The sequence below is a fragment of the Giraffa tippelskirchi genome, chromosome 7, assembly GCF_054371585.1.
Source record: "Giraffa tippelskirchi isolate mGirTip1 chromosome 7, T2T-mGirTip1v1.2.pri, whole genome shotgun sequence".
Classification (NCBI taxonomy): Eukaryota; Metazoa; Chordata; class Mammalia; order Artiodactyla; family Giraffidae; genus Giraffa; species Giraffa tippelskirchi.
In genome coordinates, this window is record NC_137281.1 from 92,525,502 (window position 1) to 92,549,269 (window position 23,768).

At 41.2% G+C, this 23,768-nt stretch overlaps 1 protein-coding gene and 1 long non-coding RNA gene across 41 annotated transcripts in view; one reads left to right on the top strand and one right to left on the bottom strand.

Annotated features, from left to right (window-relative positions):
• The window catches only part of FMN1 (formin 1), a 487,763-nt gene that overhangs the window by 29,099 nt on the left and 434,896 nt on the right, over positions 1–23,768 (top strand). For 25 of the 39 annotated variants that reach the window (XR_014058706.1, XR_014058707.1, XR_014058704.1 and 22 more), the window contains one exon: positions 13,032–15,023. Coding sequence is in view for 33 of the 39 variants with exons in the window: in XM_081507056.1 (XP_081363182.1) it covers positions 13,163–15,023 (1,861 nt within the window). In the remaining 6 variants the exon portion in view is untranslated. Of the gene's footprint in view, positions 1–12,022; positions 12,178–13,000; positions 15,024–23,768 lie in introns of those variants that run through there. The other 14 variants (XR_014058705.1, XR_014058702.1, XM_081507046.1 and 11 more) reach the window with 3 other exon arrangements.
• LOC145512736 (uncharacterized) lies at positions 200–11,952 on the bottom strand. Of its 2 annotated transcripts, none has more exons than XR_014058710.1 (4): positions 11,718–11,947; positions 10,840–10,944; positions 4,527–5,574; positions 200–3,803 (listed from the first exon to the last, which is right to left on the bottom strand). It is a non-coding gene; the product is annotated as an uncharacterized LOC145512736 (long non-coding RNA). The 2 variants fall into 2 exon arrangements; XR_014058709.1 differs by having other exon boundaries at positions 3,035–3,803; positions 4,527–5,473; positions 11,262–11,952.

Here is a 23,768-nt window from a genome sequence, read left to right on the forward strand (position 1 = left end):
GCCCTTAAAGCCCCCTCCCAGGGTCTTTTCTCCTCTATAAAATGTAGAAGTCTATTTTAAATCCCCTTATTCTGTATAATTGGAAAGTCATTATTCGAGAGCAGTGTCCTTAATTAGGAAATGCAAATTTGACTTAACACATGCAATCACTGTTCCTGATTTAAACTTCTCATAAAAGCAAACTCCACAGAACGGGTTCACATATTTAAAAAGACACTTTTAATTTTTGAAAAGAAAGCTATGCCTGTCTTAACCAAGGATGTGCCAAGCCCATCTTTATGGGATGCTGTGCAATCAAACACTGACCTTTGAAGCTTAAGTATTCAATGTGTAAGTATCTCATATGTACAGATTCTTTTTTAAAATCACAAGGAAGGGGTTTCTTCCCTCAATATACTCATATACTTCCAATAGATGATTATATAAACCAAGTAGAGGCATGAGCCCAGAGATGTGTTGAGGATCTCGATATCTGATATTTTCTTGGCGATCATGTGGTAGGCTGGAATTTATCTTTGTGTCATGAAGTTTTAAAGAGATGAGGGAGAGGTGAAGAAAGGATTCTCTGAAGTCTTTGGGGGAATCTTCAATGCTCACACCTTTTAGCACACATGGGTATCTGAGTGGCTTGGTTCAGGGATTAAAAAAACAAACAAACAGGGCTTCCCTGGTGGCTCATTGGTAAAGAATCTGCCTGCTAATGCAGGAGACACAGACTTGATCCCTGATCCAGGAAGATCCCACATGCCCCAAAGCAACTAAACCTGTGCGCCTTAACTATTGAACCTGTGCTGTAGAGCCTGTGCTCAGCAAAAGAGAAGCCACTGCAATGAGAAGCCTGGGCACCGCAGCTAGAGAGTATCCCTCACTTGCTGCAGCTAAAGAAAAGCACATGCAACAACGAAGACCTAGTACAACTAAAAATAAATAAGTAAAATTATTTTAAAAAATAATCTGCAGTACGTGAACTGTGAAATTCTTGATGTTCAAGCTAGATTTAGTAAAGGCAGAGGAACCAGAGATCAAATTGCCAACATCCGCTGGATCATCGAAAAAGCAAGAGAGTTCCAGAAAAACATCTACTTCTGCATTATTGACTGTGCCAAAGCCTTTGACTGTGTGGATCACAACAAACTGTGGAAAATTTTTAAAGAGATGGGAATACCAGATCACCTGACCTGCCTCCTGAGAAATCTGTATGCAGGTCAGGAAGCAACAGTTAGAACTGGACATGGAACAACAGACTGGTTCCGAAGCTGGAAGGAGTACGTCAAGGCTGTATATTGTCATCCTGCTTATTTAACTTGTATGCAGAGTACATCATGAGAAACGCTGGGCTGGATGAGGCACAAGCTGGAATCAAGATTGCCGGGATAAATATCAATAACCTCAGATAAGCAGATGACAGCACCCTTGTGACAGAAAGCAAAGAAGTACTAAAGAGCCTCTTGATGAAAGTGAAAGAGGAGAGTGAAAAAGTTGGCTGAAAACTCAACATTCAGAAGACTAAGATCATGGCATCCAGTCTCATCACTTCATGGCAAATAGATGAGGAAACAATGGAAACAGTGACAGCCTTTATTATCTTGGGCTCCAAAATCACTGAAGATGGTGACTGCAGCCATGAAATTAAAAGACACTTGCTCTTTGGAAGAAAAGTTATGACCAACCTAGACAGCATATTAAAAAGCAGAGACATTATTTTGCCAACAAAGGTCCATCTAGTCAAGGCTATGGTTTTTCCAGTAGTCATGTATGGATGTGAGAGTTGGACTATAAAGAACGCTGAGCACCGAAGAATAGATACTTTTGGACTGTGGTGTTGGAGAAGACTCTTGAGAGTCCCTTGGACTTCTAGGAGATCCAACCAGTCAATCCTAAAGGAAATCAGTCCTGAATATTTATTGGAAGAACTGATACTGAAGCTGAAACTCCAATACTTTGGCCACATGATGCGAAGAACTGACTCATTGGAAAAGACCCTGATGCTGGGAAAAGTTGAAAGTGGGAGAAGAAGGGGGCCACAGAGGATGAGATGGTTGGATGGCATCATCGACTCGATGGACATGAGTTTAAGTAAACTCCGGGAGTTGGTGATAGACAGAGAAGCCTGGTGTGCTGCAGTCCATGGGGTTGCAGAGAGTCAGACACGACAGTGACTGAACTGAACTGAACTGATTTTGTAAAAATTGCAAAAGGAGCCATTTTTCTTGTTATTTGATTATCAGCTGTGACTTTGGCTAGAAATTTATTGACCAAAATAATTCTACTGAACAAAAGTTCACCTCTATATAATTATTTCAGAGATTCTCCAGTATGTTATAATAAGGCCCAGCTTGGAATGCGTTTGACTCTTAGTCAAATCAGGGTTTTAAAGATACAGGTTTGGCTTCTACAGAATAGCATAGTGTTGTCCTTCTTGTGACATTGTAGGAATACAAAGAAAATCATACAATTGCAGTTTTTATGAAGAAAAAATTCAATGAGGTGATATGTGTGTGCATGCATATGTGCTTAGTCACTCAGTCATGTCCGACTCTTTAAGATCCTTTGGACTGTAACCTCCCAGGCTCCTCTGTCCATAGGATTTTTCAGTCAAGAATACTGGAGTGGGTTGCCATTCCCTTCTCCAGAGATCTTCCCAAGCTAGGCCTCAAACCTACATCTCCTGTATCTCCTGCATTGCAGCCAGATTCTTTACCAGTTGAGCCATCCAGGGAAGGTGATATGTAAACCCTGTTAGTTTCAGTACTTTCTGCTTATCATTGTCTTTTCCTTTTAACTTAGACCTAGTCTTTGATCATGAAACGATTCTCTTTCTTGTCAAGGCTGATCCTCCTCATTTATCCTTGAGCCCATGTCTTCACCCTTTGGGGCCTTCCTTCATCTGTTGTTCCATACTTTATCCCATCTTTCACTTGTATCATTAATAGCTCTCTCTTCACTACTACTTTTTTCTCAGCCTAAAAACATGCTCAAGTTTCCTTTGTCTTAAAAAACAAAAACAAAAGTAACCACGAAGTCAAAGCCATAATACTTGTACAGGTTATTCTTTATTACCTTCTCTTAACTATCTGCCTATCTCTTGCTTTTTGCAGTATATTTTGGTGTTCTATTACTTTGCTAAAATTACTATCTAAAGCTGTTTTTCTAATCTCCCCTTCTAGTTGGTTTCTTTTTCAATTTCTTTGCAGAATTTTCTGTTTTCCTGAGTTCCTCATTCTTGACGCTCTTTCTGATCTCTTTCTACTCTATTCTGTTCTGACGTTACTGCTAAATTCATCTTCCTTAAGTTTAATCCTGGACATATTACTTTCCTGATCAAGACTCATCAGTGGTTTCCCATTTTTTTTAATGAAGTTAGCATTAATTTCCTACCAATCCTGATACACATCTAAAAAAGAAAGAAAGTCATTTTTCGCTTTGTGCACGTTAGCAAATTTCCCAGTCTTATATAATGTTCCTCCTCTTGTATCTCCCTTTTCTTAATCTATACTTGTTGAGATCTTACCCTTTTTGAGAGGCAGTTTCAAATGCTTCTCCTGAAGGATTTTCTGATCCTACAAATCTAATGTACTTTCTCCTTTATTTGACCTCTGATTTTTTTGTTTGATGTCTATTGAATGGATCTCTTTCTGCTTTGTATTTTAGTCATTTAGTTGTGACTCCTGTACTCCTACTCCCGCTGTGTTTAGAGTCTTTGAAGAAAAATTCCTTCAGGGAGAGAAAAGCTAGAAAGCTGTTGCAGATCTACCCTCGTGTTTGTATCTTCTATCTGAAGAACAGTGACGCTGTGTCCCAACCTAGGGTGGGCAGGAGGTAGACAGGCAGGCAGTAAAGTGTCCCAAATCACATGTGAGAGACAGAATTCAAAACTACCTAGGCCTGAATGAGCAATGGGAGGGAGCAGTAATGGTATCCAGAAGAAGTGACTGTAGCTGAAGGACGACCCCCCAAGAGCCGCTGTGGTCTTCATGAGTAGGGGACCCACCTGTTAGAAAACCATAGTCTAGGAGGGAGGGAGCCAGGGAGTAGATATCCTGACCCTTTTCCCATTCTGCCTTCTAACCTGGTGCTAGTATTTTTCAGTGGCTAAACCTAGTGGCTAGAGTGCAGGGGAGCTTGTTGATGTTGACGGAGTCCAAAAAAGTCAGCCTCCTGGTGCTTAAATTGGTGTGTGAAAGGACAGAGCGTGAATCTGTATGGAGATGGACAATATCCAGTTAAAAAATGGAAGTTATAGGTAATCTATCTTAGTAATATTGGACTCAGATGGAATCACAGGCCATGGCTGGGCCAATGACTGAGCAAAAAAAGATTTTGCATTGGCCTTTTAGGCCCAGAATCAGTTAGGAAATCTACAGTAAACAGAATGACTGCAGCTAATTGTTGGATCTAATTTTAGGCATTGGTGAAATAATGTCATGAGCATTGACTAGCATCTGCTAAAGGCAATAATTTCCTATTATGATGAGGCACAACAGATCTTTCCATTTGGGGTAGAGAAAAATCATGTACTTACTTACCGGAAAAAGAGTCAGGGAAGAAATCAGCCCAGCAGTGTTGTTTTGGAGAGACTGTCTGCCTGGTGTTTGCGAGAGGAAATGAAAGACCTGAAGACTCACCAGGGAACAAAGTGCTTTGACAGTAGGCACAACCAGAGAAGGTCACTTGGCAGACCGGATTAAGATGTATAATTTAGTGTGTGGCACCTGCAGAGCTGCTGTGTTTTAGCCAAAGCAGAGTGAGGCAGTGCTGCTTGAAATAGGCCTATGAACTCAGCATGGAATTGTATATAATCCCACTTTATAGTCCTTTCTTTCTTTTTTTTTAAATTTTATTTATTTTATTTTTGGCTATGCTGGTCTTTGTTTTGCTTTGCAAAGGCTTTTTCTCGTTGCTATAAGTGAGGGCTATTCTTTGTTGTGGTGCACAGGCTTCTCATTGCAGTGACTTCTCTTGTGGTGGAGCTCAGGCTCTTGAGCGTGCAGTCTTCAGCAGCTGTAGTACACGGGCTTAGTTGCTCTGGGGCCAGGTTTAGTTGCTTTGTGACATGTGGGATCTTCTGAGATCGAACCCATGTCCTCTCCATTGGCAGGCGGATTCTTATCCACTGCAACCCCAGGGAAGTCCCTTTCCTTGTATTTTGCTTTTCTTGCTTTATTCCCCTCCTAAGACTTACAGTTTCTTTTCTTCTGGCTTCTCAGATGGAAAATACATGAAATGATTCAGCATTGTACTGTACTCCAACTTGTTAATGGATTGTCCCAGAGTAGCTTTTGCCCTGCTCAGCAGCTTTCTTTTGATGTGGAGCACCCTGGAGTGCTGAGGTTGAAGTTCATTGGTTCAGGGCAGACTTCTGCAAAAAGGAAGCATTTTGTAGTTTTTTGGTCATCTTGTAGGTATCACCAAGTAGTATTTTCAGTTAGTGGATTGGAAGCTTAGAAATTAAATTTCTCATGTCACAGAGGACCTAAAATTTGAAGGAAGAAAGAACATGAGGTATGTTTATCCAGATCCAGACACTGACAGGGATGCTGGACTGATGGCTGAATTCTGACAGTCTGTTCTTGCCTGAGAGAGGGAGATTTAGGGAGAACCACAGATAGTTATTCCATGCTCCAGAAGCAGTTCTTTAATTATTCACTGATGATAGTAAAGGATATACACAATGAGTTTTTTTTGATAAAAATAATTTCAAACTGTGGAAGAGAATGGGGAAGTAAATTGGAAAATGTTTGTATTTCTTTGCAATAATCTATCTTAAATTTGGATGTTCCAATGATTCTAAAATTCATCCTTGGACCAGAAAACATGAAATTATCTTTTCTTTTCCATAAGTTTCCTCTAAGATACACAGTGGTTGCCAAATTCAAGCAAGTTGGATTGTCTTTGTGCCACTAGTATATCAAAACTTGTGTTCTTGTGCATTCAGTGGAAGCACTTGTTCTTTTCAACTAATTCTACCTTATTATTAAACTATTGTTCTCAGTCCCTACCTTCCAGTGAAGATAATGTTCTTTGCTTGAAATTTTTTGTTAAATGATAAGGCCCAGAGAGAGAATAAATAGGAATACCTTCTCTATGATCATTGGAAACTAAGGAATTCTGAACACATGGCATGAACATTTACATCTGGATTTGGACCCCCAGAATCTGGTAGAATAGTATTTCATCTTGGAAGCAGCAACACCTCTGTGAGACTAAAAAAAATTTTTTTTCGGGACTCTAAGAATGGAACTCTTCTCTTTGACAATTCATGGGGACTTATTTTTGCCAAGTATCCTGCCATGCACCACAGCCAGTGTTGAGATCTATAACCTCAAAGTCACACCTTTCATTTTCTATGCCCTCTGTTTTGATCCCTGGTTGAAATGGCCTCCACTGTGGTATGATACCATGTGATTTTTACTATTTTTATGGTATTTCTCTGCAAAAAAAAATGTAGTAAAGATAATTATAGAAGAAAATGTAGCAGGTCATTGAGAAGGGATGATAGATAAAGCTGAAGCTAAGAACTTATGGATGCAACTGGATATGTGACTTCTGTTACTCTCAGAGAAGGGAGAAAGAAACTTCTGCCATTAATAGGATTGGGTTGGCCAAAAGTTCAATCCACATTATAGATTTTTCCATAACATCTTACCAATATTATGGAAGCCCTATGGTTTAATATAGCATTAGCTTCTGAGGTGTGGGTTTTGCTCTCAGTTTGGCTACACTGATTGAAAGATTTAAATCTAGAGTTTATAAACTTATAATAAAAGCATAATAAGTTAGACTATTGAACTTTAGTTTATTTAGATACAAAATTTGGGGAGTTGTCTTACTTCCTATTTCTGTCTCAGCCTCTTTTGAGGTTTCTTTTTCCTCCATTTATTCCTTAAATATCTGTGTTCCCAGTACTATACTCTGTAATCTTTTCTCAGTCTGCATACTCTCCTTGAGTAACTTCATCCAAACCCATGACCCATCCAAACTCCATACTGTTTGCATCCTGGTTCTTTGTATTGCTAAGTAGTTTTGAGTTGCATCCTGAATATTTGGAATATTATACACTCTGAGTAATGTTTTCCCCTTTTCAGGCAGCCAACCTGGTTTAGTTCAAGCTGAAAGTTCTAATCAGTCTTCTGTTGGTTGTGGTTTTAATGTCAACATTCAGAGCTTTTGCAGTGTTCTTTGGGGCTTTCCCATGCACATGCTACCCATTTGCACCTGTAGGAGGGTAGCATGCAGGATCCTAGTTCCCTAACCGGGGATCAAACTGGGACCCCAGCATTGAAAGAATGGAGTCTTAACTACTGGACCACTAGGGACGTCCTGGAGGTCTGTCTCTTAGTCTGAAGGTCTGTCTGTTAGTTTTTTGTTTATTTTTTTTCCCAAAGTCTTTTGAATGCTGCTGTGTGGATTAGGTCCACACATACACAGTTGGGGGTGAATTCCGGAGTTCATAAATCACTGATTGGGTTATTTTCTAAGCTCCCCATATTTGGGGGACTCTCTGGGGATTTTCAATCCTCTAGCTATAAACCTGAGACTTTATCTAGCTCTGCTTCAAACTTCTTGGAACTGTACTGACATCTGGGGCCAACGAGGGGCAGAACAAAGAGACAAAAACGAAGAAAGGAACAGAGTTTGCCCCCAGTGTCTTGGGACTACAGTTTCTCTGATCAAAGAGGAACATTCTCTTCTTTTAGAGTTTTAGGTGCCAACGGGCTGCTACTGCTGCTGCTGTCACTGTCGGGAGATATCTTTTCTATTTCTGATCCTGTACTAGGAAGATTTCCTCCAGAACTTTCTCTGTTTGTGCTGATACTCACTTTCATGTTTCAGGGTGATCTGAGTCTAGGCTAAGGGGCTACTGGAGGAAAAATGGACAAATTTAACTGCAATAAAGCAGTTGGATGACACTTCAAAGTCTAGTCTTCTTCACCAATTGGCTTGGTACTATTTACTTTTCAGAGTACTCAAATAACTACTCCATGCATTCTGTATAGATTTTTAAGGTGTATTCGGTGGTTGAATAAGGATGGAGTGTGATTATCTTACATGGAACTCCTTATATATGATATGAAAGTGAAAGTGTTAGTTGGCTCAGTCGTGTCTGACTCTTTGCGACCCTATGGACTGTAGCACACCAGGCTTCTCTGTCCATAGGATTCTCCAGGCAAGATTACTAGAGTGGGTTGCCATTTCTTTCTCCAGGGGATCTTCCAGACCCAGGGATCCAACCTAGGTCTCCCACATTGCAGGTAGATTCTTTACCATCTGCGCCACTAGGGAAGCCTATAACCCTAGTCTTAGCCCTGTTGGTCTAGTCTCCACTTTGCTTCTGGAGTGATCTTTCTATAATACAAATCTAAAGAAGCAGCATACCTTGCTTAGGATTCTTTAGTGATTCGCTATGGCTCCTGCGATGTTCCAGCTCCTTAGCCTGTGTTCAGTACAGTCTCTTACCACACTTCTAGTCCCTAGTGCCCAGAGTGGAGAAAATGTAGGAACATTTTATGCAAAGATAGGCTCGATAAAGGACAGAAATGGTATGGACCTAACAGAAGCAGAAGATATTAAGAAGAGGTGGCAAGAATACACAGAAGAACTGTACAAAAAAGATCTTCACGACCCAGATAATCACGATGGTATGATCACTCACCTAGAGCCAGACATCCTGGAATGTGAAGTCAAGTGGGCCTTAGAAAGCATCACTACGAACAAAGCTAGTGGAGGTGATGGAATTCCAGCTGAGCTGTTTCAAATCCTGAAAGATGATGCTGTGAAAGTGCTGCACTCGATATGCCAGCAAATTTGGAAAACTCAGCAGTGGCCACAGGACTGGAAAAGGTCAGTTTTCATTCCAATCCTAAAGAAAGGCAATGCCAAAGAATGCTCAAACCTACTGCACAATTGCACTCATCTCACATGCTAGTAAAGTAATGCTCAAAATTCTCCAAGCCAGGCTTCAGCAATACGTGAACCGTGAACTTCCAGATGTTCAAGCTGGTTTTAGAAAAGGCAGAGGAACCAGAGATCAAATTGCCAATATCCGCTGGATCATCGAAAAAGCAAGAGAGTTCCAGAAAAACATCTATTTCTGTTTCTTGACTATGCCAAAGCCTTTGACTGTGTGGATCACAATAAACTGTGGAAAATTCTGAAAGAGATGGGAATACCAGATCATCTGACCTGTCTCTTGAGAAACCTGTATGCAGGTCAGGAAGCAACAGTTAGAAGTGGACATGGAACAACAGACTGGTTCCAAATAGGAAAAGGAGTAGATCAAGGCTGTATATTGTCACCCTGCTTATTTAACTTATATGCAGAGTACATCATGAGAAACGCTGGGCTGGAAGAAGCATGAGCTGGAATCAAGATTGCCAGGAGAAATATCAATAACCTCACATATGCAGATGACACCACCCTTATGGCAGAAAGTAAAGAAGAACTAAAGAGCCTCTTGATGAAAGTGAAAGAGGAGAGGGAAAAAGTTGGCTTAAAGCTCAACGTTCAGAAAACTAAGATCATGGCATCTGGTCCCATCACTTCATGGGAAATAGATGGGGAAACAGTGGAAACAGTGTCAGACTTCATTTTTGGGGGCTCCAAGATCACTGCTGATGGTGATTGCAGCCATGAAATTAAAAGACGCTTACTCCTTGGATGGAAGGTTATGACGAACCTAGATAGCATATTTAAAAGCAGAGACATTACTTTGCCAACAGAAGTCCGTCTAGTCAAGGCTATGGTTTTTCCAGTGGTCATGTATGGATGTGAGAGTTGGATGGTGAAGAAAGCTGAGGGCCGCAGAATTGATGCTTTTGAACTGTGGTGTTGGAGAAGACTCTTGAGAGTCCCTTGGACTGCAAGGAGATCCAATCAATCCATCCTAAAGGAGATCAGTCCTGGGTGTTCATTGGAAGGACTGATGTTGAAGCTGAAACTCCAATACTTTGGCCACCCCATGTGAAGAGTTGACTCATTGGAAAAGACCCTAATGCTCGGTAGGATTGGGGTAGGAGAAGAAGGGGACGACAGAGGATGAGATGGCTGGATGGCATCACTGACTCGATGGACATGGGTTTGGGTAGACTCTGGGTGTTGGTGATGGACAGGGAGGCCTGGCGTGCTGCAGTTCATGGGGTCGCAAAGAGTCGGACACAATTGAGCGACTGAACTGACTGAAGAGCATGGGGCAAACTCCTGTTTCCATTTTTTTTTTTCTCTCTCTCTGTTCTGCGCCTCCCTGATCCTAGTCATGGGCACCAAAAAGAGCATTCTGTATTGAAATTTCTATGTGGAACTGTTTTTTTTAAAAAATAGTAGGTTCATGCCTTGAATTGTGGTTTTATAGCTATAAAATCCAATCTCATAATTTCCTAAAACTTGGCTTTAGTTTCCCAACCATGACTAATATACATAATACTAACCATGACATTTTCTCCATGTGTATAATCAAGACTTATAAAGACAAGGAGAAAAAAGTAGTTAACCCTATAAAAGAGCACTGTATGTCTATAATTTTCACGAAAGATATAGCCTTCATGTGAGTCTGTTCCTCCTTATTTTCTGTATTAGAATTTTCAAGAGTTCCACTTGACAGGTATAGATTTAATGAGTTTCTGGTGCCCTGACCTTGAATTATATTGTTTAAGGGACAGCCTTAGAGAACAGCATTTTGTCTGATCAGACATGCCAAAACACGAGTTGTAAAAGTAGCAAGATATGAGACATATTTGAAGAAATAATGTAATACCAAGCTAGCAAAATAGAGGAACTCTTCTATTCAAATTTCTTGAAAAACTAGTTCAGCACTAGAAGGCAGTAAATAAGGAGCCACTTTACCTACAAAGCCATGACATGAGATAGATCTAGGTTTTATTCTTGCTTCTTTTGAGCCATATGGCCTTAGACCAGGTCCTTAAGCTCTCTGAATTTCAATTTCTTCACCTGTAAAAGGGAAATATGTTTGTTAAATGAGATAGTAAAATAGAAGTGTGCACACATATATATTCAATACATAAAATTCCCTCTCTTAGGGCATAGACTTTTAAAATAGGCAATCATGGTTTCATCTGAAATCATAGCATGAACTTTGTGCTGCTACTTTGGACAGATTATAAAAAAAAAACAACCAACTTTGATTCTTCCCCTTCTCCCACATCACACACTTTTTCTAATCCAGGGAAATTGAGAAGGTAAGAAGAACTAGAGGTGAGTGATGCTCGAAGGCAAGACAAGACCTTTCCCATTGTTCTCCAACTTACAATAATAGCACTTCAGCAGCTTCACTTCAGCTGTTTTGACAGTTCCTAAGTTGAACTCTCAATGCTCAGCATCATGAAGAGTGGATATTGGCAGCTATGCATTTGCTTTTATAACTGGTTGTTTATGACTATTGTACCACTTCCGAATAAAAAAACCACCTCCAAAGTGAGTTCTTGGATATATTCAGAGAGTTTGTACTATTAAGTATTAAGAATCTATATACATGGGCACCTTTAAGAAAGGCCAGGAATGAGCACATTAGACAAGTTTTAGAGATGTTATAGTTGAATGAGAACAATCCCATAGAAAGCTATGAGAGAGGCAAGGCCTCAGCTGGCCTCTCATTTCTTCTGTGCTTCCTCTCTTCTTGCCCTTTAACACCTATGAGTACCCTGAGTCCTTCTGGAACTTCTAGGTTGGCCAGACGGTTGCTTTTTTTCTTCTTTTCTTTTTACCTTCATTTTATCCCTCTTATTTTCATCTGTCTTCAGTAAGGAGTCTCTGTTAAAATGCTCTTCATCCTTTCTCTCTTCCTACACTCAAAATGTAGTTTTATGTAGAGAGCTGAGATATCACTAAAGATATCAGTGGTTAATAAATGGCTATTGTGTTACCCTCCCCAGGGGATTTCTTTTTAAGCTTGGAAGTCCTGAAGACTGGGCAGTGCCTTCATTTGAGAAATGAAGTGTCATAATATAGAATTCTAAACTCATGATTGTGTGGAGGAATGTTAGCCAGAGAGACGCCCCTGGGATACTTCACATCACAAGAGGGAGCAGCTGCCTTCCCCATCGATGTGACATTTCAGCCACTTTGACGGTGAAGACATTGATTGAAAGTCCATACAGGGCCAGCAATGGCTTACAGATTTTTCCTTTTTCTCTGCCGTTCCATTTGACTTCAGATAGGAAAGAAGTAGGAAAACAAAAAACAAAGAGAACCTGATTAAGATGCCTGAGTTACTTCTTTTAATTTTAAAATTAAAAATTTTCACTTTTAGCTCTTTTAGCAGAATTTATGAATTGTGTCCAAAAGAGACGTCAGATTTGTACCTAATATCTTTCCTCCGTATTTCTTTAAGTTAAATAGAGTGTGTGTTAGTTGCTTGTCATGTCTGACTATTTGTGATCCCATGGACAGTAGCTCACCAGGTACTTTGTCCATGAGATTCTCCAAGCAAGAATACTGGGTGGGTTGCCATTTCCTACTCTAGGGGATCTTCCTGACCCCGGGATGGAACCCAGGTCTCTTGCATTGCAGGCAGATTCTTTACCGTCTGATCCATAATCTTAAATCTTAGAAGGTGCTTCTTGGAGAGTAAAAAGGTTTGACTCATTTTTGCAAAGTAATCTTCCAAACCCGAGTTACTAAAATGGCTATGTTTTCTAAGGATCTCAAAGTCCCCTCTCCTCAGGATTTCTGGGAGGTATGTTAGCTCTGTTTTATAGAAGAACCTAAACGAAACCTTGAGAAGTTGAGAGACCTGCTTAGGGTATACATTAAGTTACCACATAGGGAAAAGGGGCAAAGGGACTTTTGTCTTGGGGCTAATATTAGAGCACTCTCCTATTCTCAGCTGTAGAAAAGCTTTGCTAGTCAAGGGTGGGCTGGGAATGGGGAAGAGGTTGCACTCAGCCTTCTGGCTGATGTCTCGAGTTGATTGAGGTCAGCCGGAGAGGAAGGGTAAGACCGGTTATGCTTTGAATTCTATCGGTATGTGATTCCTGCAGTCTGTTAGACTAGCTGCTTTCCTCCCATTTCCCTCACAGGCAGTCTTGTTGCTGGAGATGACTGTCAGCTGCTTTCCCCACACTGCCACCATCACATGCCCCACCACTGGAGCCTCAGAAGCCTGACCACAGACCAGCATCTCCGAGGCATGAATAATTAGGTAGGCATAATGGAAGGCACTCACTGCACCCTCCAATTGCGTAAACCCATTACCGAACTCTGCTACATCAGCTTCTATCTTCCAAGGGGCGAAGTCAGAGGATTTTCATACAAGGACACCATAACTCTAGACAGATCCAGTAAAGGGTTTCATAACTGCTACCAAGTCAGGGAGGGGTCCGACATCCACAGCCTCAGTCTGCAGCCGAACGAACATCCAGGAGACATCTTTTTCAAGCCGACTCCCACGAAAGACATCCTGACTGAGCTGTACAAACTTACTGCCGAGAGGGAGAGACTGCTGGCCGGTCTGCTGAGCTCAGACCACATCCTGGGGATTACGATGGGGAACCAGGAGGGAAAGCTGCCCGAGCTCACTGTAAGCCTGGCCCCCGAGGATGACTGTTTCCAGAGTGCTGGCGACTGGCTGGGGGAGCCTGCCGTGGGCTGTCTCAACAAGAGGAGCTCCCATGGGAACAAAAAGGCCCGGAGGTTTGGTGGAAGGAGAGAGAGCTTTGAGGGGCTCTCTCAAAGCTCCCTGCAGAAGAGGACAAGAAGAAAGGGGCATGGAGGACAGGAATTGGCTCCTCTGCTGGGGAAGGACCAGGTCTATTCCAGCAGTTCCCTTCCTCTCTCTCGAACAAGGCCTCATCTTTGGCTTCTGGAGGAGAGAGGCAACTTGCTCCTCAATGGGGCGCTTACTTCATCCCTGCAGAGGAGAGACAGCTGCACCCTAGAGGTCCCCAGGACCCTGGATGCTGACTCTGGCTCGGGAAGCATCAAGAAGCCTTCTGAAGATGCGGGGCTGGGAAAAGGCGGGCTGCCCCCTGACTGCAGTTCCACGGAGCCAGGGCATGATAGAGCAAGGGAGCTGAAGAGAATCCCTCGCAGGCTAGTGCATCAGCAAACAGGCTTGACTGAAAGTCACAAGGAGCCTGAGAAAGAACTGGAGGCAGTGGGAGGCCGGAGAGCGAAGGCTGCTGAGTGGACTCACAGGAAGAAGCCTGTCTCCAGAGTGGTGGCTAGAGTCCAGGATCTGTCCACTCAGGTACAGCGAGTAGTCAAAACGTATCCTGAGGGTGAGGGAAAGATTGCCGCTGGCCTAGCAGCCCCAGCTGAGTTCATACCCGGTGCAGACTTGCTCACCCTCCCGGGAGCTGAGGCTGGGGCTTGGGGAGCCAGGGGCCTGGACAAGGAACAGCGAAGGGACAGGTCATGGCAGCCATCAGCTGGGGAGTGCCCCCCAACCAGCACTGAGGGGGCTGTGAACAAGGTCCTCCTGAAGGTGATAGAGAGCGAGAAGATAGATGATGCCGCCGAGGGCAAACTGCTGGGCTTTCCCTTTGGCACGATCGGCGCCCACACCCTCCCAGAAACCAGGAGCAAGAGGGGAGCTGGGCTTGGAAGAAGCAGCCGCAAAACCTTGTTTCTGGATCTGCCCCGTGGTGGTGTGGACCCTGGAAGTGATGAGAAGAGGCTGCCCCCACCAGCGCTGGCCGCTCTTGGCCCGGTAATGAATAATTCAGCCTTTCCGCCCAGCACGTGCAAACGAATGTCACCTGTTCCCTTACCTCTGTCTCCAAGGCTCCCCAGCCCTCAGCAGCATCACAGGATCCTCCGGCTCTCCTCACCACCTGGAGAGAGGGAAGCCGCTCTTGATGACTCTCTTTCTGGAAGGAGCCGTGCTTTCTCTGGGTCCCTCTCTGTTGACACCTTGGAGCCACCATCCTCTGCCAAGGTCACGGAGACCAAAGGGGCCAGCTCGACCTCCCTCAGAGTGGGCCAACCTCGGTTGGTGCCCGGGGAACCTTTGGAAAAGACCTTGGGGCCAGGAAGGACCACAGCTCAGCCCCAGCACCAGTCACCTCCAGGTTAGTCCCGGTTTAAAATGCTTTACATGTGTTCATGCGCGACCCACAGGCAATCTGCTTGTGCTATTCAGAGACTGGCTAATTAACAATGAATCGATCTTCCTTGGCCCAGTTAATTCACCTTGTAACAGTATAGCTCGGAGTGGTATTAAGGAGTGTGGAGATGGTGTTGACTTAGGGGGTTAGGGGTATAGTTGCTTCTAGAAGCAATATTTTGTAAATGCCTTAAATTTTTTTGTTTGTTTGTTTCGGCATGCTCTTAAGCTGCCTCCATTGTTGCTGAACACAAGACTCTCAAAGGAAACAGGACTGGGCAGAGAGAAGTAGCAACTTGTCACTGCCTTTGATGCTAATTGGCCCCTTGACCTAAATTCTGCTGTTCATGTTGCTGGGGTAGCCTGGATTTGTTGGGATTCTCTAAGAAGAGTGGAAGCATACTGTGTCTTTGCTCCTCTATTGTCAGAGGTTTCAGGTTTTGGTTTTGCTTCTTTATAGTGATCCCTTTTGTAAGTGGTCTTATTTTATGACAAAAACTTTTTTTTAAATACTAGAAGAGGGATGAATTCCTTCTCACTTGAAGAAACTTGGTTCAGATTTTCTGTTTGTTTTTTTTTAACTTTTTTATTTCTCAAATAAGCACAAAGTAATGTTTATCCTGAAGTTATGTTTTATATATGGATTTTGCTGTTACTGGTATAACATCATGTCTTATGCAGAAGGTGCTAAAGAGCTAATTTGGCTTGTATGTTTCATGTGATTTAAAATTTTACATGAAAATAATTCTGGCGGTTCTATAAGTGGGTTCAGTAAGGCCCAAAAAGACAGTTTATTTAAGTGCCACTCCTGTATTGACACCGTGTTCCAGTCCAGTGCGGCCAGGTGCTCAGGGTATAGCATGCCGCTGTGTAGATAATAGGTTCTTTTTCAGTAGTCATTTCACAGCATATGGTCAATGCTTTGTCTAGGCTCGTAATATAACATAGAGTCTCTTAAAGGTTAGAGGAAACATCATGTGAAATTTTTGAGATAAAAATATCTATCTAGGAAAGAGGCGTTTAAAAAGCTTCTGTTCATTTTGAACTCTTGCCGTTTTATAAATTTCTCTAAATCACTGATCCAGGGTGTGATTCTTTAAAGTGTAGTAAATGTTCTTCATTTTGTGTTTGTAGTGTACTGCTCTTACTTTGATGAAACTTGCTACTTCCTAATAGAACCAAACTGCTTCATCAGCAAAGTCATAGAATTGTAGATTTTATATCATGCATCATAGAACCCTAGTGATGAAAATCCTTTCTCCGTGTGAATGCTGGAGCCTTTGAAATGCCAGGAAAGGAAGCTCTCTGCAATCATTAGACAGAGACTTCTAGAGACTGGGCATGCAAGAGCCACCACAACCCCAAAGGCTCTTTTTAGAAGTCACACTAAATCCTATGACTGGGTGTGCCACTTCTCCAGAAACTGCATTAAGTCCACCGAACTTCAGTAAATGTCCCCCTATCCCAACTTAGAATTATCTTTTTATTTTGTTGTCCTTTTTCTATTAAAAAAAAAAAGGTATTATAAAAGTTCTATTGTATCTGGGTCAAGGTAGGCACACAGAGGACATTCAGTTTCCCTGATGACTGTCGACCTTGAACTCACTGAAGGGCCAGTTCAACAGATGGTCACCCTTTCACGAGACCGCTCCATACAAGTGCTCAGAACCATTCCCTTTCCTTTGGCCCCAGCCTTGTGCTGGGGTCGTCACAGCACTTTAGGATCCAGTCATTAGAATCACATGGATTCCTTGTCAGGAAGACTGCCTGTGCTTCTAACATTTTATTTAAAAAAAAAGGCATTGGAAAGCAGAAAAATGGGAGCAGGAGAAACCTTGTTTTTCTGACATGGGTAACTTCTCTTTAGCTGGGACCTTCCTCTGGGACATCCAAACATTATTTCTTATCATCGGTCCTTCTTTGAAAAGTGTGAAGGGAGGGAGTTCTCCGGATACTATTTTTCATCTGTATCTTGTGTTCCTGTCTCCTATCTCCCATCAGTCCCCCTTCTCTGTGGCCATGAGTCCTCATTGTTTTCGGGATCCTTCAGCGACTTTCTGGAGAAGGAAATGGCAACCCACTCCAGTATTCTTGCCTGGAGAATCCCATGGACGGAGGAGCCTGGTAGGCTACAGTCCATGGGGTCGCAAAGAGTCGGACACGACTGAGCGACTTCACTTTCTTTCACTTTCTTTCTTTCTCAGCGACTTTCAGTAGCTGGAGGGTCCACACAGGGAGAATTTTCCTGCTTCCAGCTGCCTTTGTGTTTCATTTCACTTCCCCTACCTGCATATCCCAACAGAGGCCTCAGATAGCCCCATGTGAGGGTGGATCACTCATTTACCATCGCCCAACAGTAGCCCTTTATCTGAGTCCAGTTCCCACCTTTCTCCCACGTTAGCTATTAACCAAGTCAAGTTTATGGTCTGTAGACATTTATTTCCTGTGGAAATAGCATCTAGGCATTTAATTGAAGTGATGCGATTAAGGTTATTGAAAGTGCTTATTAACTACTCAAGTAAGAGATTAAGTCTGGCAAAAGTAATGAGATCTGTTTCCAGTTGGAGGGCTCTTTAGTGTTATGGGCAAGTAGTAATTCCCAGGAAAGACTGAAACCTGCTTCTTCTTCTCACAAGACCAGGCAGTGAAAGCCAACATTACCATCCACACAGGAAACAGCATGACCGCTCTTGGTCCACCTCCTTCTGGCTTTATAATTCTCCTTACTTTTCATTCCCAGGTCTGTGCACAGGAATTTCTTTTCTGGTGGTGATATGATCAAACAGAGGATATGCTAACAATGAATGGTGGCCAGATTTGTCTTCTTTGGTCCTCCTCTTCCCACACCTTCATCCTCAGCCCACTGCCACCCTGGCTTTATGGAAACTGCTATATGTTATGTTCCCAAGCCTTTGTGGAATGTAGTATTTTCTCAAGCCTGAGAGACTCTAGTTGTGTTAACCTGCATAGTGATATCCTTGGGGCTGGGATTCCCTTCTGTTTTTCTGGCCTTCTTTTACCTTTGATCTGAAATAGACCCTTTTAATGCCCGAAGAATCACATGGAATTTGGCTTGCCATACTCAGGAAGATCCCCAGTGCTGCAGTGCTCTGCTCAGCAATCTCATGATCTTTCTCCTTTGAAGTTACTAAGGTGGTGATGGAGCCACATGCCCCAGGCATAGTTCCTTTTGATACTGTGAATCATTTGATCAGTGCTTGTGCCCATCAGAAGATGTAATTAATGTCAACTGATTAAGGATTGAGAGGCATATTTATAGTAGATTTTGTTGTATCTAATGCTACTGTCAAAGCTTTGATTTCTCTTTGGACGTACATTATGGGAAGTAGATATCAATTCCCCCTATATTGATGTTGAGGTTTGATAAATGCCAATAAAATTTTTAAGAAGCTCCACAACACTAATGGCTATATCCAGCCATTGAAGATGACTACTAAAAGTATGTAACACATACAAAATTATCTGTAATTTATGTTGACAGAAAGTAAGATCAGGGCTTCCCTGGTGGCTCAGTGGTAAAGAATCTGCCTGCTAATGAAGGAGACACTGATTCGATCCCTGATCTGGGAAGATTCCATGTGTAATTGAAACTATATGTAACTTTGACCTACCAACCCTATTTTAGGACTTTAGGTCACATAAATAGATGCACTAGTAAGAATATATGTATAAGGTTGTTTATTGCAACATTGTGTTTAGTAGCCAAAGTAGCTGGAAAAAAAAAAAAATGGAGCGTCAATCAATAGAGAAATGGCTACATAAATTTAAATATATTTAATCTCTAAAGAATGGAACTAGATATTTAGCAAGTTGAAAATAAGGTAGAGTATGCCCTGTTTTTCTAAAGACAACAAATCACACTGCTTTCTATATATGAGTATATATGTTTGGTATAGGTTTGAATATCATGGAGACAGTGTAAAGAAAGATAGTCCAAGGTGTTCATATTCTATATCTAAGGGCAAGGCAGGGTGAAGGGAGTGAGGGAAAGGGGAAGGAACCAGAAACACTGGGGAAGAGGATTGACTTTTTTTTACATATTTTTACACTGGTTGTAATGAATGTGTCACTTTTATGATTTTGTTGTTGTTCAGTTGCTAAGTAGTGTCTGACTCATTGTGACCCCATGAACTGAAGCATGCCAGGCTTCCCTGTCCTTCACTATCTCCCTAGGTTTGCTCAAACTCATGTTCTTTGAGTCAGTGATGCCATCCACCATCTCATCCTCTATTGCCTTCTCTTCCTTCTGCTCTCAATCTTTCCCAGCATCAGGTTCTTTTCCAATAAGTCAGCTCTTCACATCAGGTGGCCAGATTATTGGAGCTTCAGCTTCTGCATCAGTCTTTCCATTGAATAGTCAGGGTTGATTTCCTTTATGATTGACTGATTTGATCTCCTTGCTGTCCAAGGGACTCTTACGAGTCTTCTCTAGCACTACAGTTCGAAAGGATCAATTCTTTGGTGCTCAGTCTTCTTTATGGTCCAACTCTCTGGAAAAAACATAGCTTTGGCTATATGGATCTTTGTTGGCAAAGTGATGTCTTTGTGTTTTTTTTTAATTGAAAGATAGTTGTTTTACAGAATTTTGTTGTTTTCTATCAAACCTCAACATGAATCAGCCATAGGTATACATATATCCCCTCCCTTTTGAACCTCCCTCCCATCTCCCTCCCCATCCCACCCCTCTAGGTTGGTACAGAGCCCCTGTTTGAGTTTCCTGAGCCATACAGCAAATTTCCGTTGGCTATCTATTTTACATATAGTAATGTAAGTTTCCATGTTACTCCTTCCATACATCTCACCCTCTCCTCCCCTCTCCTCATGTCCATAAGTCTATTCTCTATGTCTTTTTCTCCATTGCTGCCCTGTAAATAAATTCTTCAGTACCGTTTTTCTATATTCCATATATGTGCATTAGAATACGATATTTATCTTTCTCTTTCTGACTCACTTCACTCTGTATAATAGGTTCTAGGTTCATCTATCTCATCAGAACTGACTCAAATGTGTTCCCTTTTATGGCTGAGTAATATTCCATTGTGTATCTGTACCACAACTTCTTTATTCATTCATCTGTCCATGGACATTTAGATTGCTTCCATGTTCTAGCTATTGTAAATAGTGCTGCAATGAACAATGGCATACTTGGTTTCCTCAGGGTATATGCCTAGGAGTGGGATTGCTGAGTCATATGATGGTTTTATTCCTAGTTTTTTAAGGAATCTCCATACCGTTTTCCATAGTGGGTGTATCAATTTACATTCCCATCAACAGTGCAAGAGCGTTCCCTTTTCTCCACACCCTCTCCAGCATTTGTTGTTTGTAGACTTTTTGATGATGGCCATTCTGACTGGTGTGAGGTGATATCTCATTGTGATTTTGATTTGCATTTCTCTAATAATGAGCGATGTTGAGTATCTTTTCATGTGATTGTTAGCCATCTGTATGTCTTCTTTGGAGAAATGTCTGTTTTTCCCACTTTTTGATTGGGTTGTTTGTTTTTCTGGCATTGAGTTGTATGAGCTGCTTGTATATTTTGAAAATTAATCCTTTGTCAGTTGTTTCATTTGCTATTTTTTCTCCCATTCTGAGGGTTGTCTTTTCACCTTGCTTATAGTTTCCTTTGCTGTGCAAAAGCTTTTAAGTTTAATCAGGTCCCACTTGTTTACTTTTGTTTTTATTTCCATTACTCTAGGAGGTGGGTCATAGAGGATCTTGCTTTGATTTATGTCATCAAGAGTTCTGCCTATGTTTTCCTCTAAGAGTTTTATAGTTTCTGGGCTTACATTTAGGTCTTTAATCCATTTTGAGTTTATCTTTGTGTATGGTGTTAGGAAATGTTCTAATTTCATTCTTTTATATGTAGCTGTCCAGTTTTCTCAGCACTATTTATTGAAGATGCTGTCTTTGCCCCATTGTATATTCTTGCCTCCTTTGTCAAAAATAAGGTACCCATAGGTGCATGGGTTTATTTCAGGGCTTTCTATCTTATTCCATTGGCCTATATTTCTGTTTTTGTACCAGTACCATACTGTCTTGATGACTGTAGCTTCGTAGTATAATCTGAAGTCAGGAAGCTTGATTCCTCTGGTCCATTCTTCTTTCTGAAGACTGTTTTGGCTATTTGGGGTCTTTTGTGTTTCCATATGAATTGTGTAATTTTTTGATCTAGTTCTGTGAAAAATGCCAATGGTAATTTGATAGGGATTGCATTGAATCTGTAGATTGCATTTGGTGGTGTAGTCATTTTCACAATATTGATTCTTCCTACCCAGCAACATGGAATAGCTCTCCATCTGTTTATGTCATCTTTGATTTCTTTCATCAGTGCCTTATAATTTTCTGTGTACAGTTCTTTTGTCTTCTTAGGTAAATTTATTCCTAGATATTTAATTCTTTTTGTTGCAATGGTGAATGGGATTGATTCCTTAATTTCTCTTTCTGATTTTTCATTGTTAGTGTATAGAAATGCAAGTGATTTCTGTGTATTAATTCTGTATCCTGCAGCTTTGCTAAATTCACTGATTCTGCTGCTGCTAAGTCGCTTGAGTCGTGTCCGACTCTGTGCGACCCCATAGACGGCAGCCCAACAGGCTCCTTCGTCTCTGGGATTCTCCAGGCAAGAATATTCGAGTGGGTTGCCATTTCCTTCTCCAGTGCATTAAAGTGAAAAGTGAAAGTGAAGTTGCTCAGTCGTGTCTGACTCTTCGCGACCCCATGGCTGCAGCCTACCAGGCTCCTCCGTCCATGAGGTTTCCCAGGCAAGAGTACTGGAGTGGGTTGCCATTTCCTTCTCCAAATTCACTGATTAGCTCTAGTAATTTTCTGATACTATCTTTAGGGTTTTCTAAGTACTGTATCATGTCATCTGCAAACAGTGAGAGCTTTACTTCTTCTTTTCCAATCTGGATTACTTTTATTTCTTTTTCTTCTCTGATTGCTGTAGCTAGGACTTCCAGAACTATGTTGACTAATAGTAGTGAAAGTGGACACCCTTGTCTTGTTCCTGATCTTAGGGGGAGTGCTTTCAGTTTTTCACCATTGAGAATAATGTTTGCTGTGGGCTTATCATATATGGCCTTTACTATGTTGAGGTAGGTTCCTTCTATGCTCATTTTTTGAAGAGTTTTAATCACAAATAGGTGCTGAATTTTGTCAAAGGCTTTTTCTGCATCTATTAAGATTATCATATGGTTTTTATCTTTCAATTTGTTAATATGGTGTATCATATTGATTGATTTGCATATGTTGAAGAATCCTTGTGTTACTGAAATAAACCCAACTTGGTCATGGTATATGAGCTTTTTGATGTGTTGCTGAATTTTGTTTGCTAAAATTTTGTTGAAGATTTTTGCATCTATGTTCATCAGTGATACTGGCCTGTAGTTTTCTTTTTTGTGTGTTGTCTTTGTCTGGTTTTGGTATCAGGGTGATGGTGGCCTCATAGAATGTTTGGTAGTGTTTGGTAGTGTTCCTTCCTCTGCAGTTTTTTGAAAGAGTTTTAGAAGGATAGGCATTAATTCTTCTCTAAATGTTTGATAGAATTCTCCTGTGAAGCCATCTGGTCCTGGGCTTTTGTTTTTTTGGGAGATTTTTGATCACAGCTTCAATTTCAGTGCTTGTAATTGGGTTGTTCATAATTTCTATTTCTTCTTGGTTCCGTCTTGGAAGATTGAACTTTTCTAAGAATGTGGCCATTTCTTACAGGTTATTCATTTTATTGCCATATAATTGTTCATAATAGTGTCTTATAATCCTTTGTATTTCTGTATTGTCTGTTGTAACCTCTCCTTTTTCATTTCTAATTTTGTTGATTTGATTCTTCTCTCTTTTTCTTGAGTCTGGATAAAGGCTCATGAATTTTGTTTCTCTTCTCAAAGAACCAGCTTTTAGTTTTATTAATCTTTACTATTGTTTCTTTCATTTCTTTTTCATTTATTTCTGCTCAGATATTTATGATTTCTTTCCTTCTACTAATTTTGGGGGGTTTTTGTTCTTCTTTTTCCAGTTGTTTTAGGTGTAAAGTTAGGTTGTCTATTCAATGTTTTTCTTGTTTCTTGAGGTAGGATTGTACTGCTATAAATTTCCCTCTTAGAACTGCTTTTGCCGCATCCCGTAGATTTTGAGTTGTCATGTTTTCATTGTCATTTGCTTCTAGACATTTTTTGATTTCCCTTTTGATTTCTTCGGTAACCTGTTGGTTATTTAGAAACGTATTGTTTAATCTCCATGTGTTTGTGTTTCTTACAGTTTTTTTCTTGTAATTGATATCTAGTCTCATTGCATTGTGGTCAGAGAAGATGCTTGATATGATTTCAATTTTCTTAAATTTACTGAGGTTTGATTTGTGACCCAAGATGTGGCCTATCCTGGGAAATGTTCCATGTGCACTTGAGAAGAAGGTGTATTCTTCTGCATTTGGATGGAATGTCCTGAAGATATCAATGAAATCCATTTCATCTAATGTATCATTTAAGACTTGTGTTTCCTTATTAATTTTCTGTTTTTATGATCTGTCCATTTGTGTGAGTGGTTGTTAAAGTCTCCTACTATTATTGTGTTGATGTCTCTGTTTTTGATATGCTGTCTAGGTTTGTTTAATATGCTGTCTAGCTTTTCTTCCAAGGAGCAAGCATCTTTTAATTTCATGGCTGCAGTCACCGTCTATAGTGATTTTGGAGTCCAAGAA